Source organism: Protopterus annectens, chromosome 2.part1 (genome assembly GCF_019279795.1).
Source record: "Protopterus annectens isolate FY-2018-M chromosome 2.part1, PAN1.0, whole genome shotgun sequence".
NCBI classification, from domain to species: Eukaryota; Metazoa; Chordata; order Ceratodontiformes; family Protopteridae; genus Protopterus; species Protopterus annectens.
Window position 1 is genome coordinate 150,678,926 of NC_056729.1, and position 19,240 is coordinate 150,698,165.

At 41.2% G+C, this 19,240-nt stretch overlaps 1 protein-coding gene across 1 annotated transcript in view; it reads right to left on the bottom strand.

Moving 5' to 3' along the window:
• Nucleotides 1-4,384: 4,384 nt before the first annotated feature.
• The window catches only part of ADGRA3 (adhesion G protein-coupled receptor A3), a gene marked incomplete in the record, with an annotated part of 1,325,547 nt that continues 1,310,691 nt past the window's right edge, over nucleotides 4,385-19,240 (bottom strand). Inside the window, 1 exon segment of the mRNA XM_044062081.1 lies at nucleotides 4,385-6,063. Within this exon segment, the coding sequence (XP_043918016.1) occupies nucleotides 4,815-6,063 (1,249 nt within the window).

The following is a 19,240-nucleotide window of genomic DNA, read 5'->3' on the forward strand; positions in this document are numbered from 1 at the left end:
CCAAGGGGACAGATACCGAATAGCGTCCAGAAATGAGATGAACATCTGTTACAAGAAAATAGATTTTTGGTTAGAAGACAATCTTTTACAGGGTCTAATTAATCTGGATCTATACAATTATTTTAAAGTTTCTAAACCAGTCATTCCGGAAATATTCGGCATCCCCAAAATCCACAAAAATATCCACAATCCCCCCCTTAGACCCATTGTAACTTCTCAGTGTTCAAAGACACAGCCACTTGCCATCTTTATAGATACAAAATTAAAGAACTTCCATTTGGACTACAAACACATACTTGTCGATTCATGGGACTTTCTTACTAAATTTAATGAGGTTCCATACAATGAAAATTTTGTATTTGTGACCATTGACGTCCGAGATTTATTTTCTGTTATACCCCATGATATAGGTCTAACTTGGTTCGAACATATGTTGGTTGAATTTAATTTTTGTAACATGATTGACTTCAGGTTAATTCTTGAAAACATGGAATTAGTGTTGAAAAATAACTTCCTCTACTTTCAGGGAGACATATATTATCAGATAGGTGGTGTGGCAATGGGTTCCTCCTGTGCCCCCACCTATGCCAATATTATTATGCTTTTTTGGGAGCTAGAATATGTTTTCAAATCCAATTTTTGGGAATATGTTATTACGTATTTCAGGTTTTTGGATGACATCCTTTTGGTGTGGAAAGGGACTGTTGAACAAGTAGAGGAATTCATTGACTATTTACATACGACAACCACCTTCTTAGAGTTTACTTACCAATACAATAAGGAACAGATAAATTACCTTGATGTGACTATTACTAAGAATAAGGTGGGTAAGAAATATGAATCCCAGATTTTTAGAAAGGAATGTTTCTCTAATTCATATGGTCATTTTGAAAGTGATCACCCTTTATACCTCAGGAGAAATATAGTCAAAGGCCAAATGATTAGGGCCTCTCGTATGACTAGTGAGGATGTTTCATGTGTAGAGGAAATGGATTTAATACAAGGGTTATTTAGGGATAGAGGCTACCCACTTAGACTAATAAAGAATGTTAAAAGAGAAGTTATGAGAAAACGGACTACTCAATATAAGCCATTATTGATACATAATTATGGTACGGTAGGACAGACTATAAATATTCCTTCAAGGACCAAAAGTAATATTTCAGAAGAGAACAATATACCCCGTTTGATGTTGACTTATTATAAAGGGATACATTGGATACAAAGAGGCATAAACGAAGTATGGAAAATGTTCTCAAAAATCAGTATTGACGTCCCCATTTTCCAACAACCACTGAGGTTTGGGTTTAGGAAAAACAACAATTTCAAAAAACTTTTTGAGAGGAAAAAGCCCCCTTGTGCAAGTGGAACACAGCAAAAGGTGGGGACTTACAAATGTGGTAGATGTGGGCAATGTACCTTTATACTGGGGGAAAAAATGCTCTGGCTGAGTAAACTAAGCCTAAAATTGAAAAGTAAGGGATACCACACTTGTCACACCCAAGGGGTAGTCTATCTGGCCCTGTGTTTGACCTGTGGAAAATACTACGTCGGTAAAACCGAACGTAAGTTAAAGCAAAGGGTCTACGAACATATAAGAGACATAAACAAAAGAAATGATAATAATGCCCTTTTTAGGCATACTGAGGTATGCACGAAAGCCAACATTAAATTTTGGGTGCTTGAAGAGGTTACAAGAAGTGACAGGGGAGGTGATTGGGAGTCCCTATTAGAATACAGAGAAATGATTTGGCAACTCAGGCTTGATGCCTGTGGTTCCAATGGGATGAACGATCACCTCTCCATAAAACCGGCCCTAAAACTACTATCTAATAACCCTAAATTGAGTTAATATGGCCTCGAGGGGATTAAACTGAATTTACATAGAGGACATTCTTGACTATATTAAATAATAAAATAAAAGATATTATTTTCACATTTAACACAATATATTTATTTATATACAACAGACAGGTGTTAGTGTTTGTACTATTTGATGACATCTTGAGCACTTTTTATGTATTATATTTTATATTTATTATGTATTTTAGTAATTATCTTGTGATTTATCTTGTGAAGGACAACATATGTATTATATCAAGTGTTTTACATATTTTTTGCATAAAAAATATATACATATATATTTAGCAATTTAACCTTTAGAACGGGTTTTAATACTATGTATTAAGAAAATGTTTACACTTTGTCTAAGGAACTATAATTTTTAGTAAGATGTAGTGATTAGATAGGATAGTAATCTGTTTGGTAATTAATTAATTAATTAATTAGCTGGTATTGTATTTAAGGCCAGTTTACAGTGAATTTAATGGATTCTGATGAAGTCTTGATGAGATAGATGAAAGCGCGCTCAATCCCAATTGTTTGTGTTATGCTGGTCTTGGTGTTTCATTAAATCTATGGTTTTATAAAACGAGTGGCTTACACTATTTTACGGAACGATATACATTCTTTATTTGTGGCTGAGGTGTCACTGGAGGATACCCTTTATGGTAAATGCAAGCGGAGGTGTTCTTGTTTTAGTTTTATTTTTTCCTGACGTGGAGGAGTGGTGGTTTTGTTTACACTATATATATATATATATATATATATATATATATATATATATATATATATATATATATATATATATATATATATATATATATATACACACACACAAACATTATATATATATATATATATATATATATATATATATATATATATATATATATACATATATACATATATATATATATACATATATGGATTCCATACATTTGGTCGAATTACACTTAGTTGAAAATTATTCCAGGCATTTCACTTCACTGAAAGCTCACTTGACTGAAAGCTCACTTGGTCGAAGTTCATTTGTTCGAAAATGGAATATAGCCCCTGCCTCACTGCAGTGCAATCCCCGAGTGAGAATATTAAATAAGGGGGGTGTGGGGGACAAAGCCCCCCACATTATGCCAATCGTTTTTACTAAAGATATATATATATATATATATATATATATATATATATATCAATGCATTTCTAATGGATACACCTTCTTATAATAGTGAATACATTAAAATTATGTGGGGGTGCCCTCCACACCTCCCCTTATTTAATATTCTCACTCCAGGGTTGCACTGCAGTGGGGCAGGGGCTATATTCCATTTTTGACCAAAGGAACTTCGACCAAGTGAGCTTTCAGTGAAGTGCAATGCCTGGCATCATTTTCGAATATATACATGGGTCTATGTTGTATTATCGAAAATACGGTTGATCAAACCATATTTCCGATATTACACTTCCGCGAAAGTGCATTACATCGAAAATGCACTTTCGGGGAACAAAAACAGTAAAATTTAAAAAAAAAACATAGCAAACTAAACAGTATTATGCAGGGGCCAAGACCCCCACACCACCCTACTTTATTATTCTCACTCCGAGATCGCACTACAGTGAGGAAAAGGAAATATTCCACAATGGGGAAAAGGGAATATTCCCTTATTCCCACTGTACCACGGTGTCAACAGGAGTTTCCTTAGTTGGACTTCAACAGTATACGTTGATATACAACTAATGGTACATGCAAACTGCATGTTTTTTTTTCTTTAGCGAAAGTGCATTTTCGATAAAATGCACTTTCGCTAAAGTGTGTTCGATGAACCGTACTTTCGACAATACAAATAGGACCTATAGATATATATATATATATATATATATATATATATATATACATATATATATATATATATATATATACACACACATATACACACACACACACAAATATAGACAGAGAAGTTAGTCTAAAAATTGACCAATTTCAAGTCCAGCCACGTTGGCGTCATGGTTCAGTGAATGTAAAGCTTAACAGAAGAAAATATGAAAGCAAAATCTTCCCTAAAGGCAAAGATTACAGAATATGCAAATGGCATGTTTAGGTAAGCTATCACAATGCTACTAACATTAAGTTTCAGTCTTAAAAATCTACGATTAACATTTTCATACCACAAAAATAAAGGCAAGTAAAACCCAAATGCAACCTCTCTAGCATTTCCTGCAGACACAAATGCAACTAATTTTCCATCTGTAATAAATGTCTGTCCAGTGCAAACCACCACCTCAAAATCTCAGATTCCTTGTTATATAAATTAGTAGCTAGGGCATATTTTGAGTCATGACGCTACATGCTATTATATATCTGGGAAGGACAGGACATGCTACATATTTTAAGCAATCAATTAAGTGTCTTACAGGTGAACAGTGTAAACACTCTTGAGTACACTAACAGATATGTTAATGCATTACTGCATTCCTTAATCCAATGCAACTAGGAATAACAAGTTAAAGAAATGAAAGACTGCACAAAAATGATTACCAGTCGTGCTGTTTTCCTAAACAAGCCAGTACTGATGTTTTATTGGCAACATGTACAAAATGCATTTTTTAAGCTGAATCTCTATAGGTCTGTCCTGAAAACAAATGGTTTAATTATACAGTAAATTACAAGACTGAATATTTTACAACACACTGTCAAAAATGTTGCTTAAAAAACTTATCCTGCATTTCACTATCAAAACAGGACTCTGCTATAAAATACAAATGCAAAAAAGCAAATGGCTCTCTTCATACAAGTACAATACTATACATTATCTGATTTTCCTTTTTTTTTTTTTTAAAGTGACTGATTCACATTTCTGTATGTAGTGTTCATGTCTGTTATACAAATCCCAAAGTCTGTAAACAACTGAAAAATACATAGCTTAAGGGAATGTATCACAGTTTAAATGAATTTTTACAGCAGTAAAAGTAAATTACTACACAGTAGTTTCATGTTTCCATAGCCCAGTTCTAATGTTCCCAGAGCTGTCTGCACTTACTAGGGGTGTTTCTTGGCCACTTCCTTTTAACAGTCCATTCGGAGTGACCAAATTAACACCATACGACTTCTGTTGACTTTCCAGTTCAACTGCAACTGGTAGTCTTAAACTGTCTTTGTCAGTGCTGCCAGCTCTGTCTATGTTCCTACTGTACCTTGGTAGTGTGCTGCTAGCATCGCTGCTGTCTTGCTGGCACTGATTAAAGTGGCGCTCTCTGTAAGCCAAGTATGCCTTTCGACTCCTTGAATGCCCTTCATGGTTGCTCGGTCGAGTCTTTGGAATCCCATTCTGTTCGCTCCCTTCAACACTAGTAGGTACGTCATATGCATATTCTCGCAATACTGTCAATCTGCTAGCTCGGTTTGCTCTAGTCCTATTTTTGTGGTGTTTGATTGAATTCCCATTAGAGCGGAAATGCATCTCAAGTGGGGAGATATGCATTTTTGCTTCATTGTCTAAAGAATGCTCAGTCAAACTGTTGTCCAACTGTGCGGTTGTGCTCACTGGTAAAATGTTTGTGTAGCACTGAGCTGCTGCAACATGCAAGTTTGTTAGTTTGCACCCTTGAGAGGACTGTTTTAAGCTTGAAGCACTCCTATTGGTGCAAGAGGACTCTGCACTACTGTTAGCACACTTGGAAGCTTCACCATTAGTTTGACTATCATCATTTGGCTGAATGCTAACTTGCATTGAATAGGTACTCCTCCCAGGGCAGCAAGTAATTATCCAGTCACGTCGCACATCCTCCCTGTTAACGCAGTGGTGCATAACAAGGAATGTGCCAAACCCTAAGCAAGTGACTCCAAAAAGACAGCTAAAAACAAGGTCCAAAGGATAATACAATGCAACTGCCAGTGCTCCAAAAATCCAAACGAAAACATAAAGGAACAAAGTGAGGCTTGCCCCTAGCAGCTGCGCTTGAAATGTGTGTTCATTTTCCAGAGCAGATGCAGAAACCACAGAGCAGTTTGCCTGTGATATGGATGCAGAATCATGATTCATTTCACCGTGCTCACTAGTAGCTAAATGTTGCTGCTCCTCAGCTGCCTCTTTCAGCTCATATTTGCGTTCAGGATGCTGCTTCAGCTGAATGAAAATACTGAGAAAATACATAGAATTTATGAAGAGGATGAAGCCTGCTGGTCCAAAAAATGCTCCAAGACTAGGTTCCCATGCCATCCAGCAACTAAAATAAAGCAGAAAATGTAAATGTTAGTTAGTAGCTATAATACTCTGAAATATCTTTGGAAAGCTAGCTTACATTTTCCCACATATGAACTGCATTGCAATTCTTATCCTATGCAGAGCAGAAAGTATTTTCTGAAGTATGTGACAGTTAAAGGCTAGCAGTCCATCCCTTGTTTACCACTAAGTCCCACTGGACAGAGGAGACATGAGGTGGTATTTATACCACTAGGGGAAATCCGGCCAGGGCATTGGGGAATTTCCCATAATCCTATAGGTGCCACTGGATCTTTTACAACCATTTAAGTTACCACTAACACAAGCAGATAAGGATCTTGGTTTAACATCTTCTCTGAAGGACAGCACACTCAGAGTGTAGCACCACCTTATGCTGTACTGTAATATCAGCAATTGATCTAACTGGTGTAGGAACAGAGCGCACAACTTTCTACACTAAAGGAGAGGGCGCTACCTGTTGCAACACTGACAACAGCAGCTGTACTATACCAACCATGACACAAGCTAGCTGTGAGAATCAGTGTCTCAGACTCCTAGTGAAACAAAAACATAAGTTAAATACTTACCATAATGTTAGATCTATGCTGTCTGATTTTCAAGTATGAACTTATGGGTCGTCAGATACGACTGAATCCTACCTCAGTACAAACTCTGAAGCTTATTGGGATCCAGAGCTCCAATTCCTCCCCTGCCCATAATTCCTTGAACTCCACCCTTAGCTGCCCAGATCATTTGCCCCCCCATGTCAGCAACCAGACAATCCTATATAAGGAACCCCAGGTTAGCTACTCCCAAGTTGCTGAGGAAAAAAAAAAAAAAAAGAGAGAGTTCAGTCTCACATGACTGTGCACAGATGGGGAATGTGGGGTCTAACGCAATCAACATGAAGTCATAGGTGACAATCCGGAAGGGTCAGCAGGGCGGGAGTTTGAACTGGATGAAAATCCGACAATATGGCTCCAACGTTATGGTAACTACATAACTTTCATATTCAGTGTTGTCTATTTTTGTCCATTTCAAACATATGGGACAGAATCCCAAGCTGTCAAGCTGGGTGGTATCATGGAAGGACATACATAAGTATGGTTGAACCAAAAGTGAAATGTAACCTGGACTGTACATCGTTTATAGTGAGACACAAACATGCGTGCTGTAGATCAAATAGCCCACAGCACGTCATCAATGGACAGTCCCCTGCTAAAGGCTGCTGAGGTAGAAACTGCCTTAGGTTCACATGGCAAGAGCAAATTCTTCTTATGCTAGACAAAGGACATACAATCTGATAACCATATCGAAAAAGTAACCTTTGTCACTGATCTCCCAAACTCTGGTTTTGAAAATGAACTGAACTGTCTCTTCTGAATTTATTTGTTCTGTGAATGTAAAATCTGAGTTGTCTGTAGACATCTAACATATGCAACACATATTCTTCTTTGTTTCAATATCTGAGGAAAAACACTTGTAAGCTTATGGACTGGTTTAGGTTTACATTGGATGCCACCTTAGGAATAAAGGACACACTGGTTCACAGTGAAAAACAAAAAGTAGGGAGGTTTACATGAGAGATCCTGTAACTCCAAAATTGTCTGGCTAATATCACTACCACTAGGAAAATTCTCTTCCAAGTAAGGAACTTTTAGGTCTGCTGTGGCTTAAAATGGAAACAAGAGTCAGAGCTTGCAGCATAATTGGTGGTGTCCCATGCAGGTGACGGATCTCTAATAGAGGTCTCAGCAGGAAAGCACCTTTCAAAAAAAGCTTTAGAGATTTTCAGGAGTGTCCCTGTGTCCAACATGACAATAAACAGCTGCCATCTGAACCTTGACAGTGAAAAAGCTGGAACCTTTTCGAAGAGCTTAGATAAGAATTCTAGCACGGATGGAGCAGGTGCTGAAAAAGGATAGAAATGGCCCAAATAGAGAATCTCTTCCATTTTCTCTGGTACAGCTTTCTAGTGGCCAGTTTCTAAGCAGCAGAAAGAATACTGACTACTGCAGGGGGAAGCTTGACATCTTTGGCTTTATTTAAAATTGGAGGAACCATGTGGTTAATTTCATCGACTTCTGATCAGGAGGGGGCAGTCTGGCCAGATGTTAGAAGGTTTGTACAGTGATCCAACATCCACGGGTGGATGTACTAGTAGAGGCTACAGGTTTGCAAATCATGTTTGTTGTGGCCAAAAATGGACAATGAGATTACCCTGGCCTTGCACTGTCTTACTTTCTGTATGAATTTGTTCATTAGTGGCAAAGGTTGAAAAGCATAAAGGTGACCCAGGGGCTAATTGTAGACCAAAGCATCCCTTGGTGACTGACCATGTGGCTATATCAGGGCAAAACACAAGCTGCATTTGTTGCTGAGGTAGAAGGCAGAGAGGTCAGTTTGCCTCAGCAACTGAAGATCAGATGTGCCACTGTAGGACTGAGGAACCACCCATGAGGCAACACAATTCAGTTCAAATTGTCTGCTAACACACTGGTTGACCCCGGTTATGTGTGCTGCTACTAGAAAGTGGTGTGACTTCAACTCCCATTGACAACATCTCAAGGCCTCTTGACCTATAAGATATGAATGTGTACATTCCTGCTTGTTTACAGACTATACCACTGACATGTCTGCATGCATGGAAATCACACCCTTGGTGAGGAGGTCCTGGAATGCCTGCAATGCTGGAAATGCCCTTAGCTTCAATGTGAAGACCTCTAGTGATGACCACGTACCTTGCACCATTCCCCCTTTAAAGTGCCCACCCCTCAACCTAGAAGGGAAGTGTCTGTGGCTGCTACTGCTACCAGTGAATCTGAGTGAACAGGATGCCCCTTCAGTTACTTCCTGGAAACGGTGCCCACCAAGCAATGTGCTGTCTGCAAACCTGAGTAATTCAAATCCTTGCATGCAATAGATGAATGGACTGAAACCACTGTACTACTAAAGTCCACTGCAGTACTGTCATATAGTAGTTAATGGAACCATCAGAATTGTGGACACCATTAGGCCTAAAAGGCAAGAACGAACCTCACTGGTGGTGACAGCTGATGTAGGACCTGCATGGCTGTGAGGTGAACTGACAAAACTCTGGACTGGAAGAGGCTGACTATCTGAAAGCTGGTATCTACTTGGCATCCTATAAACTCTATATTCTGGGATGGGGTCAAGCAGCACTTTGGCAGATTGACAGTTACCCCAAGTCCACTAATAACTGGAGCACCTGGTCCAGATGGTATAGTAGCAGATGCTTGGAGGTAGCAGTTAGGAGCCAATCATCAAAATACGGGAAGACTTGAATCCCCAGCAGATGCTACCACTGCCATCATCTTGCTGAACACCCTGGAGGCTATGGTGAGACTAAAAGGCAGTGCTTGGAACTGGTGGTGACTTGCTCCCAGCCAGAAGTGGAGAAATCTCCTGGACTGCTTTGCTATTTTGATATAATAGTAAGTATCCTGGAGATCTATGGTGCACATTCAATCGTCCTTCCTCAAAACAATGGTAAAATGGACTGAATTGTGACCATCCAGAATTTTCTCTCTCTCACAAAATTTAGATGACGGACATTCAGAATGGGTCTGAAGTCCCCCATCAACTTTGGTACTAAAACGAACCTCGAACAGACTCTGGATTCTAACTGGTCTTGCAGGGCTGGCTGCATGACTTTTTTCCTAGCAGCTTTGAAATTGCTATGGCTGCTAAGTCCCACTGACCAGGTGGAACATTGGGGGCTTTTTACTTTTCCTGAGCTGGAAAGGAAGAGAGAATTTAATAGCCTCTGGAAACTCACAGCGCAGCAGTTGGGCAATTGTTCTGGAGCACTGACAGGCTTTCTTCATAAAGAACTACAAAAGCCCTAATTACGCAATATGCCTCTGCCTCTAGGATGTGATCCGTTGGAGTTACCTTCCCCTCTGTCACTGGGAGGTCTATCACCTGGTGAGTTGTGGTAAGAACTATTGTGATTTACAAAGCCACATCATCTTCCTAGAGAAAGGACTTTGTGGGGTTGGAAAGCAGACTCCCACTGCAGAAAAAGTCTTGCCATCCTGTTGACTCCTGGTGAGTGTATGTCTTTAGCCTTAGGCCCAAAAGAATTAACCCATCATAGGGGACATTCACAAGAGACTACTTGAAGCCTTCCACAAAGTCACAAAGATGCAGCTAGCATGGAGATGCTGGTGCCTGCCATTCTGCCTGTGCCATCAGGTGCATTGGAGAGCAATCACATGGTCACATTTGAGGTAGATTGTAGGGTTGAAATCTGGGAGTCCACCGTTTTCAGGATAATACTTTTTCAGACAATACCATAAAGAGGGACTTAATCTCTTGGCTCAAGCCTTTCTGGAATCTGGTTAAGTAAGCCAAATAATTCAGTGATCTCGAAGTGAAAGCTGCTGTTGCACAGGCTTGCTTCCAAAATCTGTCCACTGCCCTGGACTCTGTTTGGGGGTGAACAGAAACTCTCTTCCGAGAGATCTTTCCTTGTGGCTGCTACTACCACCAGAGCATCTACTTGTGGACCCTTGCTCCAGTGTTGTTTCTAGGAGCAGCTAAGATCTGATCCGCCTTTTTGGGAATGGATTCCACCACATCATAGGCCTTTCCATGCCCATTGATAGATAAGGTCGATAAGGAGATCAAGGGGTGGTATACTACCCCTGAAGCAGTTGTTCCAGAACCAAAAGTTTCCAAAAATGCTGACTCATTAGGTGAATGGTCTTGGGATGACTAATCCCCCTCCCTCTATGTCTCATCAATTCTAGTACATCGCCAAAGGTGACATCTTCAAAAAGGGTGCAAGGTGAACCCTCCCCTTCCCCTACATCAGTGTCTTCAATGAACGACTGTGGAGAGTCTAAGTGCTTCCATTTGCACAACCATTTTCTGTGAGGTCCTTCTGGGGGAACATCCGAGGGCTCTGAATCAGATGGGGAACAGACCAAGTAGATGCCCTCAGAAGCCTTTGGAACAGACTGCCCCTGTCCAACAAGATGATGATACCTGGAAGCAGACCCCCCCCGCTGGGGCTTGGATAGAGATGCATGGTTTGGAGACACCTTATTCTTAGATCCCTCTGAAATCCTTTCAAAGGCCAAAGCTGCAGTGGGTACAGAGAATCCCCTCTGATCAGAGGATGAAAGTGAACCCTCTGCATTGATAGCTCCCCACCCAGAAGCCAGTCTTGGATCGGAGCTATTCAGGACCAAAGCCCCAAGAGTAAGAGACTACTCTGAGAATGCTGGTGTTGACTCACCCCCTACCCCACCCCCCTGTAACTTGGCACTAATGCTTCTGTTAGCAACTCTGGTGCCAACAAAGGTCCTCCAAGTCCAGTAGGATCCAATAACACTGGACCCGAAGGGCAGACCAGTATGCATTCAATGAGTGGAGATGGGGGTTCAATGTCCAGTACTTGGTACATTCCCAGGTGAAGGTACAAGGAAAACCTTCAGCTCTATTTGTTGACATCTTGCTCTATGAGGCTTTGAGATGAATGAGTAGATGCAACCACCGATGGTGGTCTGGGTACCTCCTCTACTGAATAGGGCAGTGCAGTCTAGGGCTCACCAGTTCCAGAGTGTACCTAGATCTTGGAAATGGAAATCACAGTTGAGGAGCCATCTGATCTCAGAGCAATTGCGGGTTTGTCCCAAGCAACAATGTCAGTTCTGAGTAAAGCTTTTTAGTCATTTTTGTAAGAGATTTTTTTTTTCTTCACCCTTTTTCCTTTTCCAAGTCCTTGTCCTTTTCTCTCTCTCTCTTGTCCCTTACCGTTAGTCTAAGTTTTGCTTCTTAGAAGATGAAGAGGTTGAAGATGTAGCCTCTGTCTTTGCAGGAAGGAACCCCTTAAGAACTAACTTGCCCCTTCTATAGTTTGAAGAGTCATTGCGCTGAAGGCAGCAGAAGACTGCCAGCCACATCCAAAAAGGCAGCACCCAAGCAATAAACACACACAGTGCAGATCCTGGGATGGCAGCTTATGTCCACACACTGAACATTTTATAAAAGCAGATGATTCAGACATCCAAAACCAAAAAATAAATCTATAAGACCTAAAAGACAATTTGTTATAAATGCTTACACACACGATACTAATTATACTAACTGAAACACAACATATCTTTTTCCCCAGATACTACACTTGACCTTGGCTGAAAGACAAAAGTGGAAACAGAAATGGTACAATATACCTACATCTAACTATTATTAATACTAAAAGCCCTAGTAATATGAGAGGGAGAGAGAAAAACACTCTCGGTAGGAGGAGAAAATCTGGTAAGATCCGAAAAAAGACAGTGCACCCAGGAGAGCTCTCACTCACATCTGATAACTTCAGGTGGCAAACAAGATCTAAGACGCTAAGTTGAAGACCAAGGAATTATGGGAATGGGAGGAGTCAGAACTTTGGATCAGAAGAATCTCGAGAGTTGGTATAGAGGTCAAATCTCATCAGACCTGACAATCCATATGTTCGAAACTGACAAAAATAGACAATATTGGATCACTTGTTACAATAAATATACATATAATCTTTAGAAATGCCATATTTCTTTAGTGATTAAAACAGCTAGACAGGTGAACTAACTGATGATTTTCGGATATGTTCTGAACCCAAGATATAGAGCGAGGCCATGCAAAATGAAAGTCTGCAAGATCATACATGAATAAGCCCATCTGTAAAATGAAATGCAGCTAGAACAACTTTAGGATACAAGAACATTATGTATGTAAACAAACATAGCAACATGAATTGCAAAGACAAAAGAAAGCTTGTATGCACAGAAACAATGTAACTACGGTTATTAATGAACACAAAAGAAGTTGCTTCTCCTTACATCATTAACACCCTTTTTAAGTGCTGATTTTACTATTTACTACTCCACACCTGCAGCACTAGCTGCATGGACCACATTGTTCCACTCAAGCCTACACTGTCTGAAAGACCATGCATAGTGCTACTATTTCAGTGTAATATAACTGTGGTAGTGACTCTGCAGAGTAGGTACCCTGACCAAGCAGTTAAAATGTGATAAAACCATTTAACTGAGCAATTAAACCTGTTTTACTTACTCAGTTTAAAAGACTGTGCTCAATGTAAATTTTCTTCTGATTCCAAACTCGATGTTATATATATCCAGACAGCCAGCAATCAAGAATGTGACACCACACAAAGTGACTGCTGCGAGGTGCGTACGAGTCGATGCAGAAGAGTATATCTTCACTCTGTTTCCCAAACAGCTTGACAGAAGACTGCTTAAGATTCAACATGTAAGACCTTGGTGAAAGACTGCTTCTAAATGTTGCTAAGGTTAACAACCTATCACCTATAAATAACGTTGACCCAGGCATTTGAAAAATAAGGGTAGATCTAAAAGTTTTAGGATCCCAAGCTACAGGTTCACAAACCAAATAAGTGCAAGACCACACTGCAACTGTATAATTGACTTACTTCAAAATAAATAGGTTATTACACCAACACAGAAAACAAAAATACTTGCTTCTCGAAGCTGTCAATGGAAATGCTGTATTATTTTCATGTTTAATTACCAACAGAGAAAAAAGTCCATGAACATAACAGAAGAGTTCTTACTGTACCTGCTGACCTACAAGGCAATGCTTCTTAAATCAGTCTTATGCTTTGGTTCAACCTTTCCAACCATCAGACCTTGTCAAACATTTCTACATTTCACACACAGGGGTGTGTGCAGCAAGTGCTGAATATTACTGTGGTATTATGCATCAACTACTAAAGTGCACCAAACACTAAGGGCTGGCTCTCCCTGCCCAACCATCAACTAAGCTCCCTCCTGTACACAGATGATAAAAATTAAGCGTTGTAATCTGCCCTTCTAACAAATTGACTAACAAGCTTACACTTGCCTGATTTGATGCAAACCGCCTAAGCTGGATGGAGTGACTATCCACCAAAAAAAAGATGGTGGGGGATATTCCTGCCTGATTAAGGAGGATCCTCAGAGATCAACTAATATGGCCAAGTGTGTGTGTCATTTATATCTACCAAGAACCTCCCTGATGGGTCATTCTGTTGAGATGTATTCCAAGCAGCAAATAGCAGAGAGGAAGAAGTCACAGTATAGACCAAGGCCCAGACAGTTCAAAATGTTTAACCCTCAAGTCCATTTGAATTAAGGATGCCTGATCCCTAGGATTCCAGTAAAGATACCATTGGTGAAAAAAGTACAGTTTTGTACCTACCATAAATGCAGATGTTAGAGGATCCACATTGCTGCAGTCCTAACTATTGGGGTAGTCCGCTGTCCAGTCGGCCCGAATACCAAAGTATATGGCTGACGTCGGTCAAGGCGCATTAGACTGACGTCAGTACGTCAGGGTACTAATGCACACGACCGACGCCATATCCTCAGTCTTTTCTTGCCCCAGATGTCAGAAGACCCTAAAAAGACAAGGCCAAAACCAAAAACTCCAAACATACCTGCACCCAAAATATGTACAATATAAATACAAAATTACCAGAATACAACCTCACCTACACAACCACCCCTAAACACAGAGGGGAAGGAGGGAGGGTAAATTGGACTGCAGCAATGTGGATCCTCGAACATCTACATTTATGGTAGGTACAAAACTGTACTATGTTCTTCATTCCACATTGCTGCAGTCCTAACTATTGGGTAGAATCCCAAAGCAGAGGTAAGGGAGGCTGGCAAATCATAAGGAAGCAGGAGCTGACAACATGCCTTGCAAAATAGCTGTGGCAAAACCAGCCCTAGACTTAGAGTAGAGAGGAAGGTGATAATGCTTAGAGAAAGTATGCACTGAACTCCAAGTAGCTGCCTCCAAAATATCCTTAGTTGCCACCCCCCTAAGAAATGCTGTTGAAGTGGCAGTAGCCCTAGTGGAATGAGGCCTAATCCCAGCTGGAATCTCCTTGCCATGATGGGAATAACAAAAGGCAATGCAAAACCCAATCCACCTAGAAATAGTTTGTTTTGACACAGGCTTGCCCTGCGAACTCAAAGCAAAAGAAACAAACAACTGCTGAGACTGCCTAAAATCCTTAGTCCTGCTTAAATAATAACGCAATTGCCTGTGTACATCTAAAGTGTGCAAAATCTTTTCCCCTTTATTTTGGGGATCTGCATAAAAAGTAGGCAAATGAATAGTTTGGTTTAAAGCCACACTAGAAACCACCTTAGGCATAAAGGAAGGATTAGTACGTAATGATACCCTATCCTTATGAAAAATCAAAAAAGGCTCAACCGCCATAAGGGCCTGCAACTCAGAAACCCTTCTTGCAGAAGTAATGGCCAACAAAAAAGCAGTCTTCCATGACAAGTATTTCAATTCAGCAGTAGCCGCAGGCTCAAAAGGTTGTAGAGTAAGTTTCTCCAACACAAAATTGAGATCCCAAGCAGGAGTAGGAGCTCTACGTGGGGGTCTTATATTCTTTGCCCCTCTAAGAAATTGCTTGAACAAAGGATGTGAAAACAATGGTGGGTCACAATCATAGTGAGCTGAAATTGCTGCAGCATGAATCTTAATGGAAGAGAAAGACAAACCTTTGTCCAATAACTCAGTAAGATATTGAAGAGCCACACTCAAATTAGGCTCAGAAATCTCCAAATTCTTTGCTGCAGTCCAAAATAAAAATCTCTTCCATTTTTCTGTGTACACTTTCCTTGTACTAGGACTTCTGGCTTCCATAATCACATTTAAAACTTGTTGAGGAAGTTGAGACCTGCTGTCCTTCAAAACAGAATATGCCAGGCTGTTAGATGAAGAGAGTGAAGCTTGACATTGAGCAGATGACCGTCCCTCTGAGACAACAGGTGTGGAATCAAGGGTAAAGGCCATGGAGGCTTCCTTACCAGACTCCTCAGTAATGGGTACCAGTGCTGCCGAGGCCAATCTGGAGCTATTAAAATCATCCTTGGCATGTCTTGTCTGACCTTTAGAAGCACCTTTGGGAGAAGAGGCAGAGGTGGAAAAGCATACACATGAAGATTTTTCCAACTGAAAGAAAGAGCATCCACTTTCCAAGCTGTGTGATGAAACCTCTTTGTGCAAAACTTTGGCAGCTGGTAGTTTAGTGGAGAAGCGAACAGATCTATGTCTGGAGTTCCCCATGACACTGTCAATTTTTGAAATACATGAAGATCCAGTTTCCACTCGTGGGGATCCATGATTTGTCTGCTTAACACATCTGCTAAGGAGTTCTGTGCTCCCGGCAGAAACCTGGCCTGAAGAGTTAGTTGCAAGCTGAGCGCGGTCTCCCATAAAATCATTGCTTGCCTGCACAATGGGTAAGAATGTGTTCCCCCTTGTTTGTTGATGTACCACATGACAGTTGTGTTGTCTGTTAGAATCAACACCTGCCCTGGAAGAAGTAACTCCTTGAAAGCCATTAATGCAAACTGGACTGCTAACATCTCTTTCATGTTGATATGTAGATGCTGTAGTCTGACAGGCCACTTGTCTTGTATCCACTTTCCATTTAGATGAGCTCCCCAAGCAATGTCTGAGGCATCTGTCGTTAGAATCTGACTCGCCTCTGGCCGGGTCACAGAGAGTCCCTTGTTTAGGTGACATTCCTGAGCCCACCACAAAAATTCCTTTTGAATGCAAGGTATTATTTGAATGACAGTGTCCAAATCCTGGCAGTGCTGTGTCCATACATTTTGAGATACCATTGCAGCTTCCTCATATGCAGTTTGGCATTGGGAAGCACCAGAATACAAGATGCCATGAACCCTAAGGCTTGAAGGACTGTCCTTGCAGTCAGCCCGGACTGAAGAGATAGTTGATGGAAGTAACTGGAAAGATTCTTTTGTTTGTCCGGGGTTAAAAAGGCCATCTGGGCTGCTGTATTCAGTCTCACACCCAGAAAGCACATGTCTTGAGAGGGTACTAGACTGGACTTTATTTCGTTCACAGAATACCCTAGGCATCTTAGCACTGCTATCACATATTCCAAATGCTGTAGAAGGTCTTCCTTTTCTTGAGCCAGAATCAGGCAGTCGCCCAAGTAAGGATAGATTTGAATTCCTTTTAGCCTGAAGTAAGCTATCACTGGAGCCAGAACCTTTGTGAATACTCTGGGCAGTAGATAAGCCAAAGGGCAATGCAGAAAACTGATAATGAGAATTTCCAGCTCGAAACGCAGATACTTCCTGCAACTTAGTCTTATAGGCACATGAAGGTAAGCTTCCTTGAGATCTAAAGTTACCATCCAGTGATCTTTGCCCAGCAGAGGTAAAAGCTGTTGTAACGTCAACATTTTGAACTTGGGAATGTCCAGATAAGTGTTGAGGATAGATAAATCCAAAATTGGTCTCCACGTGTTCCCCTTCTTCGGTACTAGGAACAGGCGAGAATAAAATCCTAGGCCCCTTTCTGGCACAGGAACTGGCTGAATGGCCCCTATTTGGAGCAACAGAGAAATTTGCTTGTGAGCCTCTGTTCTTTGTAGAGGAGGAATGTCTGGCATGCCTCTGAAAGGAGGCAAGGTATGGAAATAAAACCTGTAACCGTGGTGAATGATATCCAGAACCCATCTGTCTTGGGTAATTAAATCCCAATTTTCTTTGAAAAGAGACAGCCTTCCTCCCAAAGGTGCTGCCAGGCGAGAATGTACTGGCAGCTGAAAAGGCAGGTCATTGGGTCTGTTTACGAAAGGACTGACCCCTGCCCTCACCAGAAGTCTGAGCAGGTGAACTCCCTGTTCTAGGCCTAAAAGAACCTTGAGCTCTGCCCCTACCACGCCTAGACCTACCCCTAGACTGGGAATCATAAGCAGGATATGTCCATCCCTTAGTAGGCCAATTTCTACTAAACTTCGGAGGCTGCACCTGCAAAAAATCCTTAACAGTCTGCATAGACTTAGCCTTGTCCTCCATTTTCTTTAAAACTGCTTCCACAGGCGAACCAAACAACACATCAGACTGTAAAGGAGCATCCAAAATCCTTGTTTTAACATGCTCAGCTAAATTTTGATCCCTCAACCAGGCGTGCCTACGAAGAACAGAACCAGTGGCAGCCACCCTCGAGGAGGCCTGCACAGCATCAAAACCACACTGCAAGGAATGCTTACCCACCTGTTCAGACACATGAACTAAATCCTGCAACTCTTTACACTCAATACCTTCAGCCAGAGCATCCACCTTAGACTTCAATTGTGAAAGGAGATAATTCTGATATTTTAACATATGAAACTGACAATTCAACGCCTCATGGCTAAAGTGGAAGAAGTATACACTTTCTTTCCCCATCTATCCAAAGCCCTTGCCTCTTTATCAGGAGGAACAGGATTTTTAACAACAGAAGCCTTCACACCTTTAGGCCCCTGAGAGACAGTTTCCGGGTCTGCCCTAGGACTCTTAAAAAGATACTTATGGGCTTCAGGCACCCTATAGTACCTATCCGGTTTAACTGGGGCAGGAGGCAAAGAATCAGGATTCAGGGAAGCCTCTGCAAAAACATCTTCTACCACATTCAGAACAGGAGGTATAGCTAAAGGCCTATGCTGGGGTAAAACCAAGAATTCCCTAAGCCTCTTCCTGGAATCAGAGAAATCTTGACCTTCCCATTTAAAATGCTCCCTCATGGAATGCAGAGTCTCTGAAAATGAAAAATCCTCAGGAGGCGAAGCTGAAGGAGTAGAATCATCCACATCAGAATCAGAATAAGGAGGATACTCCTGCAAGTCTTCAGTCAAGACTCAGAAGCCTCCGAACATTGCTCAAAACTCTCAAACTCAGGTTCCACCCTAGGCCTCTTATCAGGAGGGGGCATAGAACCTGTAATCATAGTAATCAAATCCTCTGCCATTTTTAGCATATGCTTCTTAGGCAAAGACCCTGAAACACTCGGAGAAACCCCCACTGAAGCTAAACTAGGCCTGCCTCTTAAGGAAGCCTTGGAAACAGAAGGGGAGGCCCTAACCACCTTAGGAAGAGAGGGAAGAACAGCCACCTGAGAAGCCCCTTCAGCCTGGCCTACTTCCTGAGAGGACACATCCTGTAACAGTAAAGTTTCTCCCTGAGACTCCAAAGAAACTCCTGGCAGAACCTCCGGCTCTACTGAGCCTTCTAAAGAACCGACGTCCGGGACTGTCGGTTCTTCCACTACTGGGGGAGCTCCGCCTTTTAGACCTGGGTTTTTCTGCTTTTAACTAGCCTCACAGAGTC